This window comes from Betta splendens, chromosome 1 (genome assembly GCF_900634795.4).
Source record: "Betta splendens chromosome 1, fBetSpl5.4, whole genome shotgun sequence".
NCBI classification, from domain to species: domain Eukaryota; kingdom Metazoa; phylum Chordata; class Actinopteri; order Anabantiformes; family Osphronemidae; genus Betta; species Betta splendens.
This window is the reverse complement of record NC_040881.3, coordinates 13,279,087-13,293,835: the sequence shown is the minus strand read 5'-3', so window position 1 is coordinate 13,293,835 and position 14,749 is coordinate 13,279,087. Positions and strand designations below refer to the sequence as shown.

Here is a 14,749-nt window from a genome sequence, read left to right as displayed (position 1 = left end):
GCTTCAAACATCTGCACACACACAACGCAGGCACTAGAACAAGCCTCCGCTGCCTTCACCAAACCATGTTATCCAGAGAACAACACATAAGGACACAAGAAACAGAGGGGAGACTATGAGACATAAACCTAGTGCTAGTGTCAAAGTGTGTTTTCTACAAGGGTGTGTGTCTCTGGGTCCTGTCTCAGCTCTAATGAGACACCAGAGATCCCACAATCTCCAGCTCCTCAATCACTACTCCGTCCCTCCTGCTCTCCGCCAGCGCTGCTGCTGTCGCTCTTCACAGCAATTTAGAGGACTGTATATAGGTTACTGCCTCCATGTTGCTCCTTCCCTCTCTTTACCATGAGCACCATGTGTTCGCTCCATGCTGTGACCAGTTTCCACATCTTTCAATTCTCCTTTCCGGTTCTCCGTTTTCATTAAAGCCTGTTTCTCCATAGTATGTTGCCCTGCAAACACGTGGCATTGAGCTTCATCATTTTTCTCTTTCACCATTTTATCATCCAGCCCTTTTCACTTTTCTTTTTAAGTCATAATCTCTACATTATGGGATGTTTGAGGCTTCTAATCTCATTTTGAATGTGCAAAAATATGCATTTAGTAATACAGTCCTGTACGTGTAGCACCAGGTTTACAAAGCCAACCACAGCCAGAAGGCCCAGAATGATGGAAGCCATCAAAGTCTAACAGCAGCACCGCTCTCTGCAGGGGAATAACCTACTGCTAACCCACTGTTTAGCATTAGCCGTGGAGCTAACTAGCATTTAACCAACAGATAAAAAAATGATGGCATGTTAGCGATTAGCTTTGCAGTTCAGCAAGTATACCTTTAATATGTAAGTTGCCCCCAGTGTCATCAATTCTCTTACATAGGACGTACAGTAAACCCCATGATGCCACTTTCAAGCCCTTAAAATGGACACACTTATTGGAAAGTCTGAGCCCAAATCCAATATGCGATTTATTGTTTCTCTAAGACAAGCACGGAGAAAGCTGTTGAGGGCTGAACTTACAGCTCTTTTCTCAGCGCATTTCTATGTGATCTCAACATTACAGTAAATTACTGGACACCAGCTGTATTGTTTTCACAGTAGGTTACTGTGCCTTCTGCCAAAGAGGTTAATATTATTTTTTTACAAATATCACCAGGTCCTGTGGAACTGCGTTTTGACCACCACATTGGATGTGTCATTGACTGGTTGCAGGGAACTTGCGATTATGTCGGCAGGGTTGTTTGGCCTCAGGTCTTCCAGCTGTATTGTCTGTGCTGGGTCAGATGCCACTCGTTTGAGTCAAACTGTCACAGTTGTGGGTTTTATAAAGAAACTTTATCATGGCAGAACAGAACAGGTCATAATGACCCATATCTTTGCCTTCCTGGCAGGTCATTCATTCCATAGATTAAAACTATCCCTTACGTCTGTCATTACTATGTTTAGACCACTTCACCGTGCACAAGTATGGTAAACAATTCATATCAATAAAATAAACATCCCAGAAAGGCTTGCTACTAAAGTCACCTTTAATTCCTACTAAAGTAAACCCACTTTATGTAACTGCAAATGTATCCTGCTGAATGAGCAACCTCACTGCAGAGGCACCCTTGAACTACAGATCAAGCAACAAAACAGGTTTTATAATTGATACAGAACGCTTAACAAGTCAAATGCAATTTGTAACGTGTTTATAGCGAAGTTCAGTTTATAACTCTCAGGGCTCCATCTATTACTGTAATGTAAAACTAGTGGGAACACAGGATGCATTCACATATGAACAAATGGCAGCACATCCAACACTGTAGACATTGAGGTGTAACCCGTTTACATCATCTAAGAAATATTTTTTTAATCTCTATTGATACAACTACAGTCGCAAAAGTCGACCCTATGGTTAAAGACAAATAGAAGCGTCCATCAACACCTTAGGAACCTTCTTCCTGCTGACTGCTGGGGTTTTATGGATTGGCTTTAGCAACCTTATGCATTGCATTTAGTTGACTGATAATGTATTTCTATTGGTTGGTTCCAATAGATGCCACAGATATGTTGTATAGTGTGAGAACAAGTACAAAGAGTGTTCTTACTCTTCTTTCTCTGTATCAGTATCATATAAACAATGCCTTCTTCTACGTTATATTGCACTGGGTATAGGTTTCCTTATTTATAAGCCCTCCAGAAAAAAATATGATGTCTGTTGCTTTCTGTTCCAGTAAAGACTGTAAATTAAGTCAAAATATTAAAAAATGCAGTGCAGTGGGCATGAATACTCAGTGAAATCTAAAAAAAATGACTTGCTTGCCAATTGCAGATGTAACTCACAATCTCAAACTAAAAGGCAGAATCGAGGGTCCCAAAGCAGCTGAATGAAAACTGCTTGTCTGCAAGACGTCTGCGTAGCCAGCATCAAACCTGCATGTGGTGCGTGCATTTTGATTCCCATTTTAACATTTCGCCCGTCTGAACGTAACGGTTTGTTACCTCTCCCACTCCCCACTCTGTTTTCCTGCCTTCCTCCTGCCACTCTCCTTCCTCACTTTTCTCAGTATCAGGTACAAGACTGTTGGATTAGGCTACTTTAAGAGCGGATTAGCTGTGTCGAAGCCGTTTGAGGTAAATTGCTATGAGGAGTCGATCTATCCCCTCCACCAACATTCACACCACCACCTCCTCCTCCTTCCTCTGAAAGACAGAGTCAAAATTCTTAACATAATCCTCAAAGAGCTTTACTACACCTCCCCCTGTCCTGCACCACCACCCCTGACTACAGCCCCGCCCTCGGCGGAGCCTTTTTTTCAATATTGCTCTTTCCTCCTCCATTTCGTCTCTTCTTTCTTTCTTTCCTCCCTTCCTTCAGCCCACACAGACATGTGCGGCGGTCGAGGTGGGGCGGGGGTGAGAGTTAAGGCTAGCATGTGAGCGCTCCAGCTCCGACAGGCACGCATGTTCACCGTATGACATTGTTGTGAGAGTATGTTGGTGTTTACCTGGTTAAGCGTGTCACACAGTGGCTGGTAGTGTTAATGGTAAGTGGCAATGTGTGTGTGCGCGTGTGTGTGTGTGTGTGTGTGTGTGTGTTAACATCTGAGTGAGCAGATGGGGAGGATGGGGTACATTTTGGGGACAAGGGCGGGGTCACATCTGTGTCGTCCCCCGTGTTTGTCTTAGTGTGTGTGTGTCACATGGTGTCCACATTAGGGGCCATCTACACAAACAGGGTGATTAGCAAGTTGGGACAAACACATTATTACTCTAAATAAATGGACTGACCTCATACTCTTGCTAATAGCCAACTGTTTCCCTTCCATCTCCTTCAACATTGTATTCCGTTCATTCTAGGCTTAAATCCAATTTGTGTAACACTGATAGTGCGCTGTTAGTGCAATCTGCAGCTCAGCCTTATGCCACATTTATCACTAAACTATACACAAGTACAACCTGCTTACAGCCTGGAACAGTTGGACAGAGACAGGCTGTCACATGTACGCACACGCACGCACGCACAGAAGAGCTACTCCTGTCTCCCCTCGTCTTGGAGCTGCCATTGATTTGGCTGCAAGGTGCTGTGGGCAATGGTTGCCACGGCAACCGGCAGCTGAGCAAGTCAGCCAAAGTTTGAGCTGGCAAGAGGAGAGAGCGAGAGCGTGTGTGAGGGTGCGCACGTGCATAATGTCTGCGTCGACTGTTTGTGAGTGTATATTAGAGGTAAAGCAACCAAGCATGCTTGTGCGTGCGTGCGTGCGTGCGTGCGTGCGTGCGTGCGTGCGTGCGTGCGTGCTGCTGGCAGGGTGACAGCAGTCTGTTTAGTATGCAGCCTTCTAACTGCATCTCCCCCAGCCCACAGACACAGCATAAGAATGATCCACTCCCCCCCTCTACCCTGCCACAAACACACACACACACACACACACAGACACACACTTGGCAGTGGCTACTCCTCTACATATGCACATATACACACACACACAGGGTGTCATGATACTTTTTGGAGACAGCGAGGTCCACAGGTCTTGATGACACACACACACGCACACGCACACACACACACACACACACACACACACACACACACACACACACACACACACACACACACACACCTATGATCAGCAACCCAACATACGGTGACATTCCTCATGTTGGTGGAGGTAAGTATTGATATTTCCTCTCCAAACCTGTATTCACACCCCCAGGGCGAGTCGAATGCGCGGAGATGGTCTGCCTCAGTGTGTTTTCTCTGATGCTGGTAGAGTGAACTAAATGGCTTTGGTTGAGTGTGTGTTTTATGTTGTGGGGGTAGGAGGGAGCTGGTTATGGGGGGTGGAGGGCTCAGCGTACCCTGGGAATTGCTTTTACTCCTGCTGCTGCAATGTAGCTCAGACCCACATACGGATACAAAAACACACTCGTGCCCACTATTATCTCAGCACATCTGCATAATAACCTCCCTATCAGAGTGCTTGGCATGAGCCAAACACACATACAATCTGTGTGATATCCCTCAAGTATATACAAATTGTTGCACATTACGCCAGATACACTCCGTTTACATATATATGTATATATTTCTATATATAAATAAAAGGTATATGCACAGACACACAATATTGATTGGAGGTAGTGGAATGGAGCTCAGGACTAACAGCCTCCTATAAGCAAAGGAGAGACAGGGTGGTTAAGGAGGGATAGGAAAGGTACAGGAGAAAGAGATTAGAAAAAGAAAAGACACGCACGCAGAGATGAAGAGAGAAGGAGGTGTGGAAAGAAAAGGCATAAAAGGTGGCGATGTGAGACAGAAAGCAAAGGGAACAAACAGAAGACAAAGGACAGCAAAAGCTGTTCAAGAGAGAACTGTTTGTCTAGTGCCGGTCTTAACAGGAAGCATCTCAGAAGAGACGGAGAGAGAGCAAATAGACACTAGAAAACAGCAGTCTCCACCCTGCCCCCCTCCGCCTGAACACAACCTGCCACCCCTACAATCTTTAGAGGCTCTCTACAGGATCTGAGAGCAGCTCAGCTCAAGCCCTGACACGTGTGCCTGAAGAGAGGGAGAAAGATGGAGCGAGAGAGTGAGCAGTATTCACTGGTGTGTGTGTGTGTGTGTGTGCGTGCGTGCGTGCGTGTGAGAGAGAGAGAGAGAGAGAGAGAGAGAGAGAGAGAGAGAGAGAGAGAGAGAGAGAGAGAGAGAGGGAGGGGAGGGAGGGAGGTGACAGAGGGAGCAGGAGATAAAATGTGTGTACTTGAATGAAGAACGGAAGGAAGGTAATATCACCTGCTCTGGGGATAGATGGAAGGATGAGAGAGATAAAATTATTCCCTCACTCCCATTTTGCCCATCACCATGAGTCCAAGATATTTTCAGACTATATTATGAAGGACAAAAAAGATATTTAGGAAATAAATCCACGATAAAACTGACCAATGTTATTCTAAAAAATAAGAATCCCCTTTCAACATAATTTAGATGTAGATTATTTGAGACAATGAATGTGTCAATATGTCTGTTTTAATAAAGTGAAACATATTAGAGGGCAATAAAATTGATGATAATATACACAAAAATACTAAATCATAGAATAAGGTAACCTCCACTGAACAAATGCAGGTCTTCGAGTTGGATATGTCGGCGTTATCATAAACATTAGAGACTGCATAATTATCATCATCTTTCATTTCTGAGCATCATAAACAGTAGCCAGAGTAACAGAAACAGAACACAGCTATGACAGCGTAACTGGGAAGCATGAAGACTGAGGTACTGTAGGTGACAACCCTTAATGCTGCTGTTGAGCTGATCTGAAGCTGTTGCTGTTTGTTCTATACTGTCCCACTGGTTATATGTGGAACTGCATCTTGTGGGCGCACAGAGTCATGTCTATTTCCCAGCTGGAGGCGAGCACAACACCCACTTAGGTAATCACTGCAGGAGATAAGTCATTTAGGAAACACCCTTGCTGGAGCATCATCCCGTTGCTTTTTCACAATAAAGTTTATTTTTAGGTGATGAATGATGAACGTGTCTAATCAAGTGAAAGTCCCTCACATACAGTATCACACTGGTACAAGTCATTTCAAGTTAGAACTGGCCATTGGCTGTAGAATGACGTCTGTTTGTCGGGTGTTGTGATTATGTAAAATTGTCTCTGTGTAGTTAGGTCTGCCACCACTGAGATCTTGAGGAGGGGTCTTCAGTGGAGGAGGATGGAGAAAGGAATGAAAAGGCTGACGGAGGATGACGGGAGAGGCATTTAGCTCTGTAGAACAGAAGGGTGAGAAGGAAAGGGTTTCATAGAGTGTGGATCCCCGAGGGCGTTTTTGTGAGCATGTTTATTTGTTGTTTGTGCGTGTGTGTGTTGACTTGTGTGTTGATGTCTGAGGGGGCTGGTGTCGTGACTTACAGGGCCATTAGCACCAGAGATCTCCTACAGTACAGCACACGACCACACGAGTCAAACCTCCCGCTCCGGTTTATCGGGACGACACCACGAGCCCTCCTCTGAGGCCAACACCTGCCAATCTGCTCTCATCCAATCATCACTCAAACGGCCCCAGAGACCCGCCCCCTCCCTCGCGCCGCGCCGCCGGCCCGACGCAGCTGCACGCGCGCTTGACGAACGAGCCACATCCGTCTCGCAGTCATTCTGCTACACACACGCGCGCGCTCACGCATAGCGAGAACGCCTCACCCGTCACGCGCACACAATCACACAAGCATTTTCCACAGACTCGTGCACGCGCCTTTGCGCCCCCACTCGCTGCCTCCACCGAGACGTCCACCGCCGTGGCGACGGTAACCGCAACAACGGGCATAAATTAGCGTCATGGCGATATGCAAAGTAAGGGAGCAACAATTAAGGCTTGACTAACGAGCTTTTGAAGAGCGAGGCTGAAGTTTCCCTGAGCAGCTGCTAACCGGATTAGCCTACACACACAGAAACAGAGGGAGAGGGGGGGAGCAAAGCGGGAGGGGGGTGGAGATACAGTGATGTTTCAGTGCCACCTGTGAAATGACAACACACACACACACACACACACACACACACACACACACACACACACACACACAAAGTCAAAAGGTAACGCAGACAAACAACAAAGAAAAAACGGCAGACAGAATAACAACACGTGAAGATAAACACCCGCGTGTCTGAGTGCATATCAACATTTCAAAACAAATTACTTTATCGCAACCAGAAAAAGAAGTTTATACACATGTAAACCTCTTAGGCTGAGCTTTGACAGGCACCCAGAGGTGCAGCACACCGTGGTTCAGTCTTACCAAGGCTCCACGTGTGAACTACAACATAACTGTGTGGCAGAGGTGTGAAACGATAATGGTGCTCACTAAAAAGTGCACAGTCTAATGATACAAAGGCTTGCTCGCGTAGAATGAATGTTACTGAAGCATGAGGCATCCACGAGTTAGCCGTTAAAGTGCTTCCATCTGCCTGTCTGCTTCACACTTCTCTCTGACCGAGCGATTAGAGACCCAGCGTGAAGGGGGGGACAGTCGCTATTTCATCTCTTCTTCCATTTCGGCCTGTAGCTACGGTGCCTTATTATTTGTTGCATTAGCCATATGCTGTCACCATTTTCCAGATTTCTCACCTTGACATACTGAAGAACTCGTGGTCCAATGCGCCCGCAGTTGGACACAGATGGTTTGATAACTCTAATATCAAAGAGCCGATTGCCAAGACCTCCTCTCGGCTGACTAATATTGCCAGTTGGCATTCGCTTTATTAATGTGACCTCCTCTGCAGCAGTGATCGCTAACTAACTACTTTGAAGAGATCGCCACGTTTTTTTTGTAATGCACCTTTAGTTCAGGATGGAGCGGTTTATGAAGCGGGGAAAACGCTGCCAGGAAGCAGAAGATGCGATATCCTGACGTCAAATGCCGAGACAATGAATCCTACATCACCCGTAATGATAGTTCGCCTGTTGAGTGAATGCAGGACCATTAATACAATACTGTGTTAGGTGTGTAAACACGCTGCTGTCTCAAAATCAAGATAAAAATATAATGTACGACATCATCAAGCTTATTTTATCATACTCCTCCACATCACAGACAATACTACAGGGTATTGGTATTATAGTAGTATTGAAAATGATTGTTATTCTGATCTTTGACATGTAAAATCACGTCCTTGTTCACATCTGCACCACTCTATTTATCCTTAAATAAATAATACACTGTGATTTCGCATTGATTTGCTAATGTTATTACAGACCTTTTTCAGACGCTGCATTGCAGGCTCATTTCTCTTATCAGACTCTTGGTTTTATTTCTAACATGCTACATCTTCACTTTACAATAACCCTCTCTCGCTTTCTGCCTCTGCACGTCTCTCCTCCTTTTCCGGGTTTCCATTGCTCCTCTTCTCACAAGAATAAATCTCTCCAACATCCCACCTTCCATCCACCCCCCTTAGAATCCATGAAACACACACACAAACACAAACACATGCGCACACACACACACAAACATGTGCACAGACTCACAATCATTTGCTCGCTCAGACAAACACACAACCCTCCAGGCAGCAGCCACAAAGGCCCCATATTAATAAATCTGCTCCTTTATTGGTGCTGAGTGTCTCTGGCAGAGGCAGAAAGAGAGAGAAGAGAGAGAGAGGGAGGAGAGGGGGAGGAAGAAGGAGGAGGAGGAGGAGGAGCAGGAGTCGTACAGATCACCAGACGGGAGGAGGAAGAGGAGGTGACTGAATGACTGTAGCCATATCACAAACGCAGGAGAGGCACAGACAGAACTGACGAGTGCATCATCATCATCATCATCATAATACAACAGCCCTGAGACAATGAGCATCATCAGAAGTAAGTCAGTGAGAGGGTTCGCTTGTGTAGGTGTTTAATTTCTTATGAGTCCACCCACACTTCCACCTCCACCTCCACCTCCTCCGACCAGCAGATTATGAAGGACACCTGACACCTGGCTTAACCAGTGGAGCGTTCACAGGCCTATCCTACTTGCTGCACTTGGGAAACAAACTGCCCGCGGTGGGGTTTTGGTAATGACAGCAGCTAGCTTGGCTTAGTGGTCCAATCTCTGCCATCAGTCAGCTGTGACAGATTGGGGATATGAGCTAAGGAGCCGTTTAGCTTTGGAGTTTGGAGCGCTGTGTGAGTGTAAGCATTTGTGTGTCTGGGAGTGGAGGAGCGGGGAGAGACTATCAGCACTGCTGGTGTTGCAGAGGCATCAATACACTCGACAGGCCATTTTCCTATGCCTATTCCCAGCCCTGGCTTGTTGCTGGGGCAACTACCGCCATTTTAGCCTCCCTGGCTGAACCTCTGGAGGAATTCATAAAAAACAGCAGGCCACGTTCTGAAACGTCTCCAAGTTCAACTGTTTAAATAACCTTAACTTACTTTCTATTTGTGAGCCGCTGCCATGGGGCATTCCGTGTGTAAAGACTGAGTCTGGCTTGTATGTACATCTAAAGAAAACCTCCAGTGGACTGATGCCGCCAGTGAAAAACTCAGTGAGGGTTCAGTCTCATCCCAAGATCACATGCTGAGTGTTCTATAACGGAATCATCCTTAAACACAACACTTATCTCCACAGCTTTGCTCATTTAAAGAGATCAAGCTACACACGAACTACAGAGAAAGGAAATCCTCCTTCACACAGACTTCGCTCCATCTGAACTGCACCAGATCAACACAACAACTTTACTGAGACAGAGGTTTGCTTACCTGCCCATGAGACTGCATGGCACTATAGGGCATGTTCTGGTTCAACACCTTCTGCTTTATCATCAGCATCCTCTTCTGCTCATCATTCAGGTGGGCCGTCTGCCCTGGAATTGGCCCCTGGGTTTGTCCAGGCCCCGCCCCCTGGCCCCCACCTCCACCACCACCCATGTAGGGTGGCATCATGGGGTTCTTGACCTGATTGTTCCCTCCCATGGGTGGAGTCATCCTCTGGCCTATGTGGTCTACTCCGCTACCACTGAAGTGACTGAGTGGTTTGGTGTTGTTGTAGGACAACATGGCTGCCGTTTGCTGCTGCTGTTGCTGCTTGGACAGGGCGCTGTGGTTGATGCTGTTAGGCTGCTGGCCCATCATGCCCATGTGGTTGTGAGGGAGGTAGTTGTTCATGGGGGCTTTGGGCCCATTGTTGGAGGCCATTCCAGTCACTACAGGGCCCTGTGGTGCGTTAAAGGCTTGCGGTGGGTACATCATAGGACTGTTGGGTTTGTCCTGATTAAAGGGACCAGAGTTATAGGGACTCGTTGGAGCACCTGCAGGCGACCAGTTAGCTGCTTGTTGCTGCTGTTGCTGTTGCTGCTTCTGCTGCAGCAGTTTAGCACGCTGCTGAGCCATTGCTTTAAGCTGCTCTGCCGGAGAAAGTTCTGGTGTCAAAGGCCCTACAGGCTGACTTCCAGTGGCGACCCCAGCCGGTCCAGGTCCTGTTCCCGCCTGACTGACCCCTGGGCCAGGATTCATCATGTACCCGTTTCCAGGCCGAGAAACTGCTTGCGTCTGAGCCTGGGTTGGGGTCTGAGGGGAGCGGGCCACACAGTTGTGCAAGGGTGAACCTGATGCCATGGCAACCGCTGGCGACTGCTGCAAAGGTTGCTGAGGAGGAGTTCCATTGGCAGTGGTGGCAAACTGGGGGCCGGACGATGACGGTCGCACCTGAGAAGAGTTCAGAAACAAGAGCAAAATGTGCAATATGCTATTAGTCTATATCATTTCAAACAATTCTTACAAATGTACAAATATAAAACAAAATGTTGCAGTTTTGCAGGAACTGGAAGATGCTTCTTGTTGAGTCACTCATGAAGAAGTGCACACTGGTCAGAGATGTAGTTTTAAACAGACACTCTACACTGTGCATGACAATGTAGTTGGACTTATTAATAAATATGAATTAACCAATACTGCTTCTTTGCCTATTATGTCACTGCTAACATAATTTAATTATTTTCAGCTCCAATATTACAGCACACGTTTAAGACCATCGCCTTGTATGATTTGGAAAAACCTTAGCTGGGATGACAAGACTTATATATTGTAATCATCATGCTACATACTGAGAATTAGCTCGTGTCTGGAAATATGACTATAAAAATTTTAAATATTCCTGAAATTTCCCCTGTACTTAAGCTTCAACTCACCATGTAAGCGTTTAATAAGTATTTCTTTTTACCGATTCAAAAACAGCGAACTAAAGAACAAGCATCTTACTATAAATTAAAATACTATGGGTGGTTTATAAATTACTATGTTAAAATAATGACAAATATATTGTGTCACTTAAGCAAATGTACACAAGTATTTACAATTGAGTTACAGGCTGACAAGTGCACCGTAATTCTACATAAGCCTGTCTCGACCTGGAGCAGAGGTTAATAGAGCCATAGTACATCCTCTTGACCCTCTTAGCACTGACCTGTGGTGAGCCCATGGGAACCTGCGGGCCGCCTTGAGGAGGATGAGGCAGTCCTGCTGCAGGCCCCACCCCTCCTCCAGGTGCTGTTGTATTCCCAGCTGCATCCTGTGGGCCCGGTGTCTGATTATTCGCCAGTCTACCGAAGTCTGCCTCTTTCTTGTCCTCAAAGTCCTCGTTGAAGAGATCGTGCATGTCGTCCTCTGGAACAGTGTTGGCCAGCTCATCAATCAGCTCCTGCCACTCCTGGTCGTTGAGGTTGATGTCAGAAAACAATTTGTTCTGATTGGACAGAGACTGAGGATCAGAGGACTCCATCCCTCCCCCGTCATCCAGCGGCTCCTGTTTTAGATCTTTGAGTAGGCTAAAGCTGTCTTCCAAGTCCAGCGAGCCATTCAGCTTCATGTCTGGGAGATGGCTGCCACCATTCTTTCCCAGTTCATCTGACGTCCGGCCTACGTGATTGCCGTTGCTGTTTGTAGTGTTGTTTCCAGAGGACGTGTTGGGCCCACCAAGCAAAGGTTTAATGTCCATTTGGTGCAGTGGCGAGATGGGTGGTACATTGTTATTGTTGCTGTTAGCTAAACCTGTTAGCGAGTCCAAACCACTGGAGCCCTCCTTCCGCACCCGTTTGGTAGTTGGTGAGTAGCTGCCTCCATCACAGATACCGTTCTGATCCCCGTTGAGTGGCGACCGTGCACTGTCCAGCTTTCTCTTTACAGTTTCCTGCAGCTGAAAGAGAAAAAATTGCAATTATAGTTATAGTTATATTAATAGTTTCGATAGGTCTTAGGGTTGCTAATAATGAAGCAGCAGTAAACTAACATAAGAAAAGTTGACCAAGAGAATTGAGTGTTTATATTAATGTTCTTATATATCAGGTAATGAGTAATATAAAGTAGGCAATGCAAGGCACTACTTTGCATTATAAAGCACATGGCCTGAAATATAAGAATGTAAGTCTGTTGATGCGATTCAAAATCAAGTTAAGAGATGACTTCATGTTTTTATGTATGTATAGACACGGGCAGCAAAGGAACTAGCAACTACTAAACTATGATGTAAAAGAGGTGAAAGTAAAGTAAGTGTTTCATTTAATAGCTCGCAGTCTAATTTTTTAGTCCTAACTCACATTAATTAAAAATCTAAATGAAGTTGGCAGATGAATTCTAGATGCTATTAAAATGACGAACGAGGAGCAAGCTCCCATTTACCAGAGGTTCCCCCAGACAAGAATTAGACCAGACGCAATCCAGGTTACGATTCAAACAACCAATTTTTGCGCCAAAATCAAAATTAAAAGCTCACAAATGAAATCCATACAGCCAGCTTTTACATGTGACTGAATCAAATCTGTGCACACACAACAAAAGCAAAGACACTTGCATGTGTGCAGATGTAGGGAGCTATTTGTTATTCAGATGGAACAAAAGACTAAATATATTCAGATTGTATTCTGACCCTGAGGTGGGCCCACTCCAGTTGGCACGCACACGCACACACACACACACACACACACACACACACACACACACACACACACACACACACACACACACACACACACACACACACACACACACACACACACACACACACACACACACACACACACACACACACACCCTTTTCCTGCCTTTTTTGGTTTACAGTCTATAAATGTGTACTTGCTTCCTCCTCCATGCTATTCTTTGACTGGCAGTCAGTCTAATTATCTTTATGGGATGATAAACATTATTAGTATTGACAGCCAAAATGGCAGCCTGTGTGTGTCTGTACATGTGTGTGGCCTGAACTAGCTGGTGTAACCATTAGAGAGGCAACAGGGAAAACATAGCAAAACACACATCTCTCCACTGTTGTTGGCATCATGACATGGCTTTATCAAACTCTAGGGGTGTGTGTGTGTGTGTGTGTGTGTGTGTGTGTGTGTGTGTGTGTGTGTGTGAGAGAGAGAGAGAGAGAGAGAGAAGGGGGTGCAATCAATGAGGTTAAATAATTTAAGTCTCCTGTGTGGAGGTTTGCGTTTGTGTACTGTACGTGTATGCATGTCTGTCTGTGTGTGTGTGTGTGTGTGTGTGTGTGTGTGTGTGTGTGTGTGGTACAGGCTTGCCCTAAATGCCAGTGACTCATGTTGATAATAACAGACTCTGCTTTAAAAGCCCACCTATAAAAAATCCCATAATTATCCAGGTGGTGCGAACTATAGCACCCTCCCACACAGGCGTGCACAAAATTTCTACATACACACCCACCCATAAAAAAATCATTACTAGTTCAACCTGCTTGATAAAATACTGCATATACATACAGAAAGAAACAGAAGAAATAAAAAAATGAACAGAGAAAGACCGACTGTGGTTCATACAGTGAGTCAGCACACCATAGCCGGAGGGAACGTGACAGGATGAATGACAAAATTGCGAGCTTATGCCAAATACTTAATACCTGTAATACCTGTAGTTAATGAATCGTTTGTTTCTTTTTGCACAATTATCAACCTAATTATGCTCATAAATTACAGTAATATACCTGTCGTGCACTGCAAACACAACCTGACAATATTATTATTCGTGTGACAATCACAACAATAAAGCACCGAATCAATGGAGAGGACTGAGTGTTTGCACGTGTGAGAGAAAAGGAGTGGAGCCAGTAGAAGGTATGGAGAGTAAAAGACAAAGAAATTTGAAGGAGTTTAATCAAGCTGAAGTGCACAGAGGAGGGAAAAGAGCATCTGCATAATAAAAAAAAAGGATGCAAAAGAGCAAAGGCACCAGAGCGAGAGAGGAAAAGGGGATTCAGCGCAACTTGTTTCCTCTCCTGCGTCTCTTTCTGTATTCTTTGACACAAACACCTGCTGACTGCTCCTCTGTCTGCTCCCACAACGCACGCACGCACGCACGCACGCACGCACGCACGCACGCACGCACGCACGCACTGAGAGTGACAATGATGCAGCGAGACAAAGGTAAAAGCGAGGGAGAAAGACAGAGGAAGAGGGGATTTATTTGTCGGGCAGATGGTCTTCTTCCTTTCAGTGGAGGAAGCTACAGGAACATGAAGATGTAGAGGAGGAGAGAGAGAGGGTGAAGGAGATAAGAGGTGGTGCTGGGGGGAGCGAAGAGGAGGAGGAGATTGGTTGCTTGATGGAAAGGCATAGCGCGCCAAATGACAGCAGGGAGCAAACGATGAGAGGGTGATCAGAGAGCGAGAGGGAGGGAGAGGAGAGAGACAGAGATGGAACCACTAAGGTGCTGTTGTTATAGCAACCTGCTGCTCTGGTGCTTTGTGCACTGCCTCCTCCTTCTCCTCCTCCTCCAACTCA

At 45.8% G+C, this 14,749-nt stretch overlaps 1 protein-coding gene across 1 annotated transcript in view; it reads right to left on the bottom strand.

Moving 5' to 3' along the window:
* The window catches only part of maml3 (mastermind-like transcriptional coactivator 3), a 77,683-nt gene that overhangs the window by 30,671 nt on the left and 32,263 nt on the right, over positions 1-14,749 (bottom strand). The window contains exons 2-3 of the mRNA XM_029147682.3: positions 11,425-12,153; positions 9,723-10,667 (exon numbers count right to left, since the gene is read on the bottom strand). Of these exons, the coding sequence (XP_029003515.1) occupies positions 9,723-10,667; positions 11,425-12,153 (1,674 nt within the window). The remainder of the gene's footprint in view (positions 1-9,722; positions 10,668-11,424; positions 12,154-14,749) is intronic.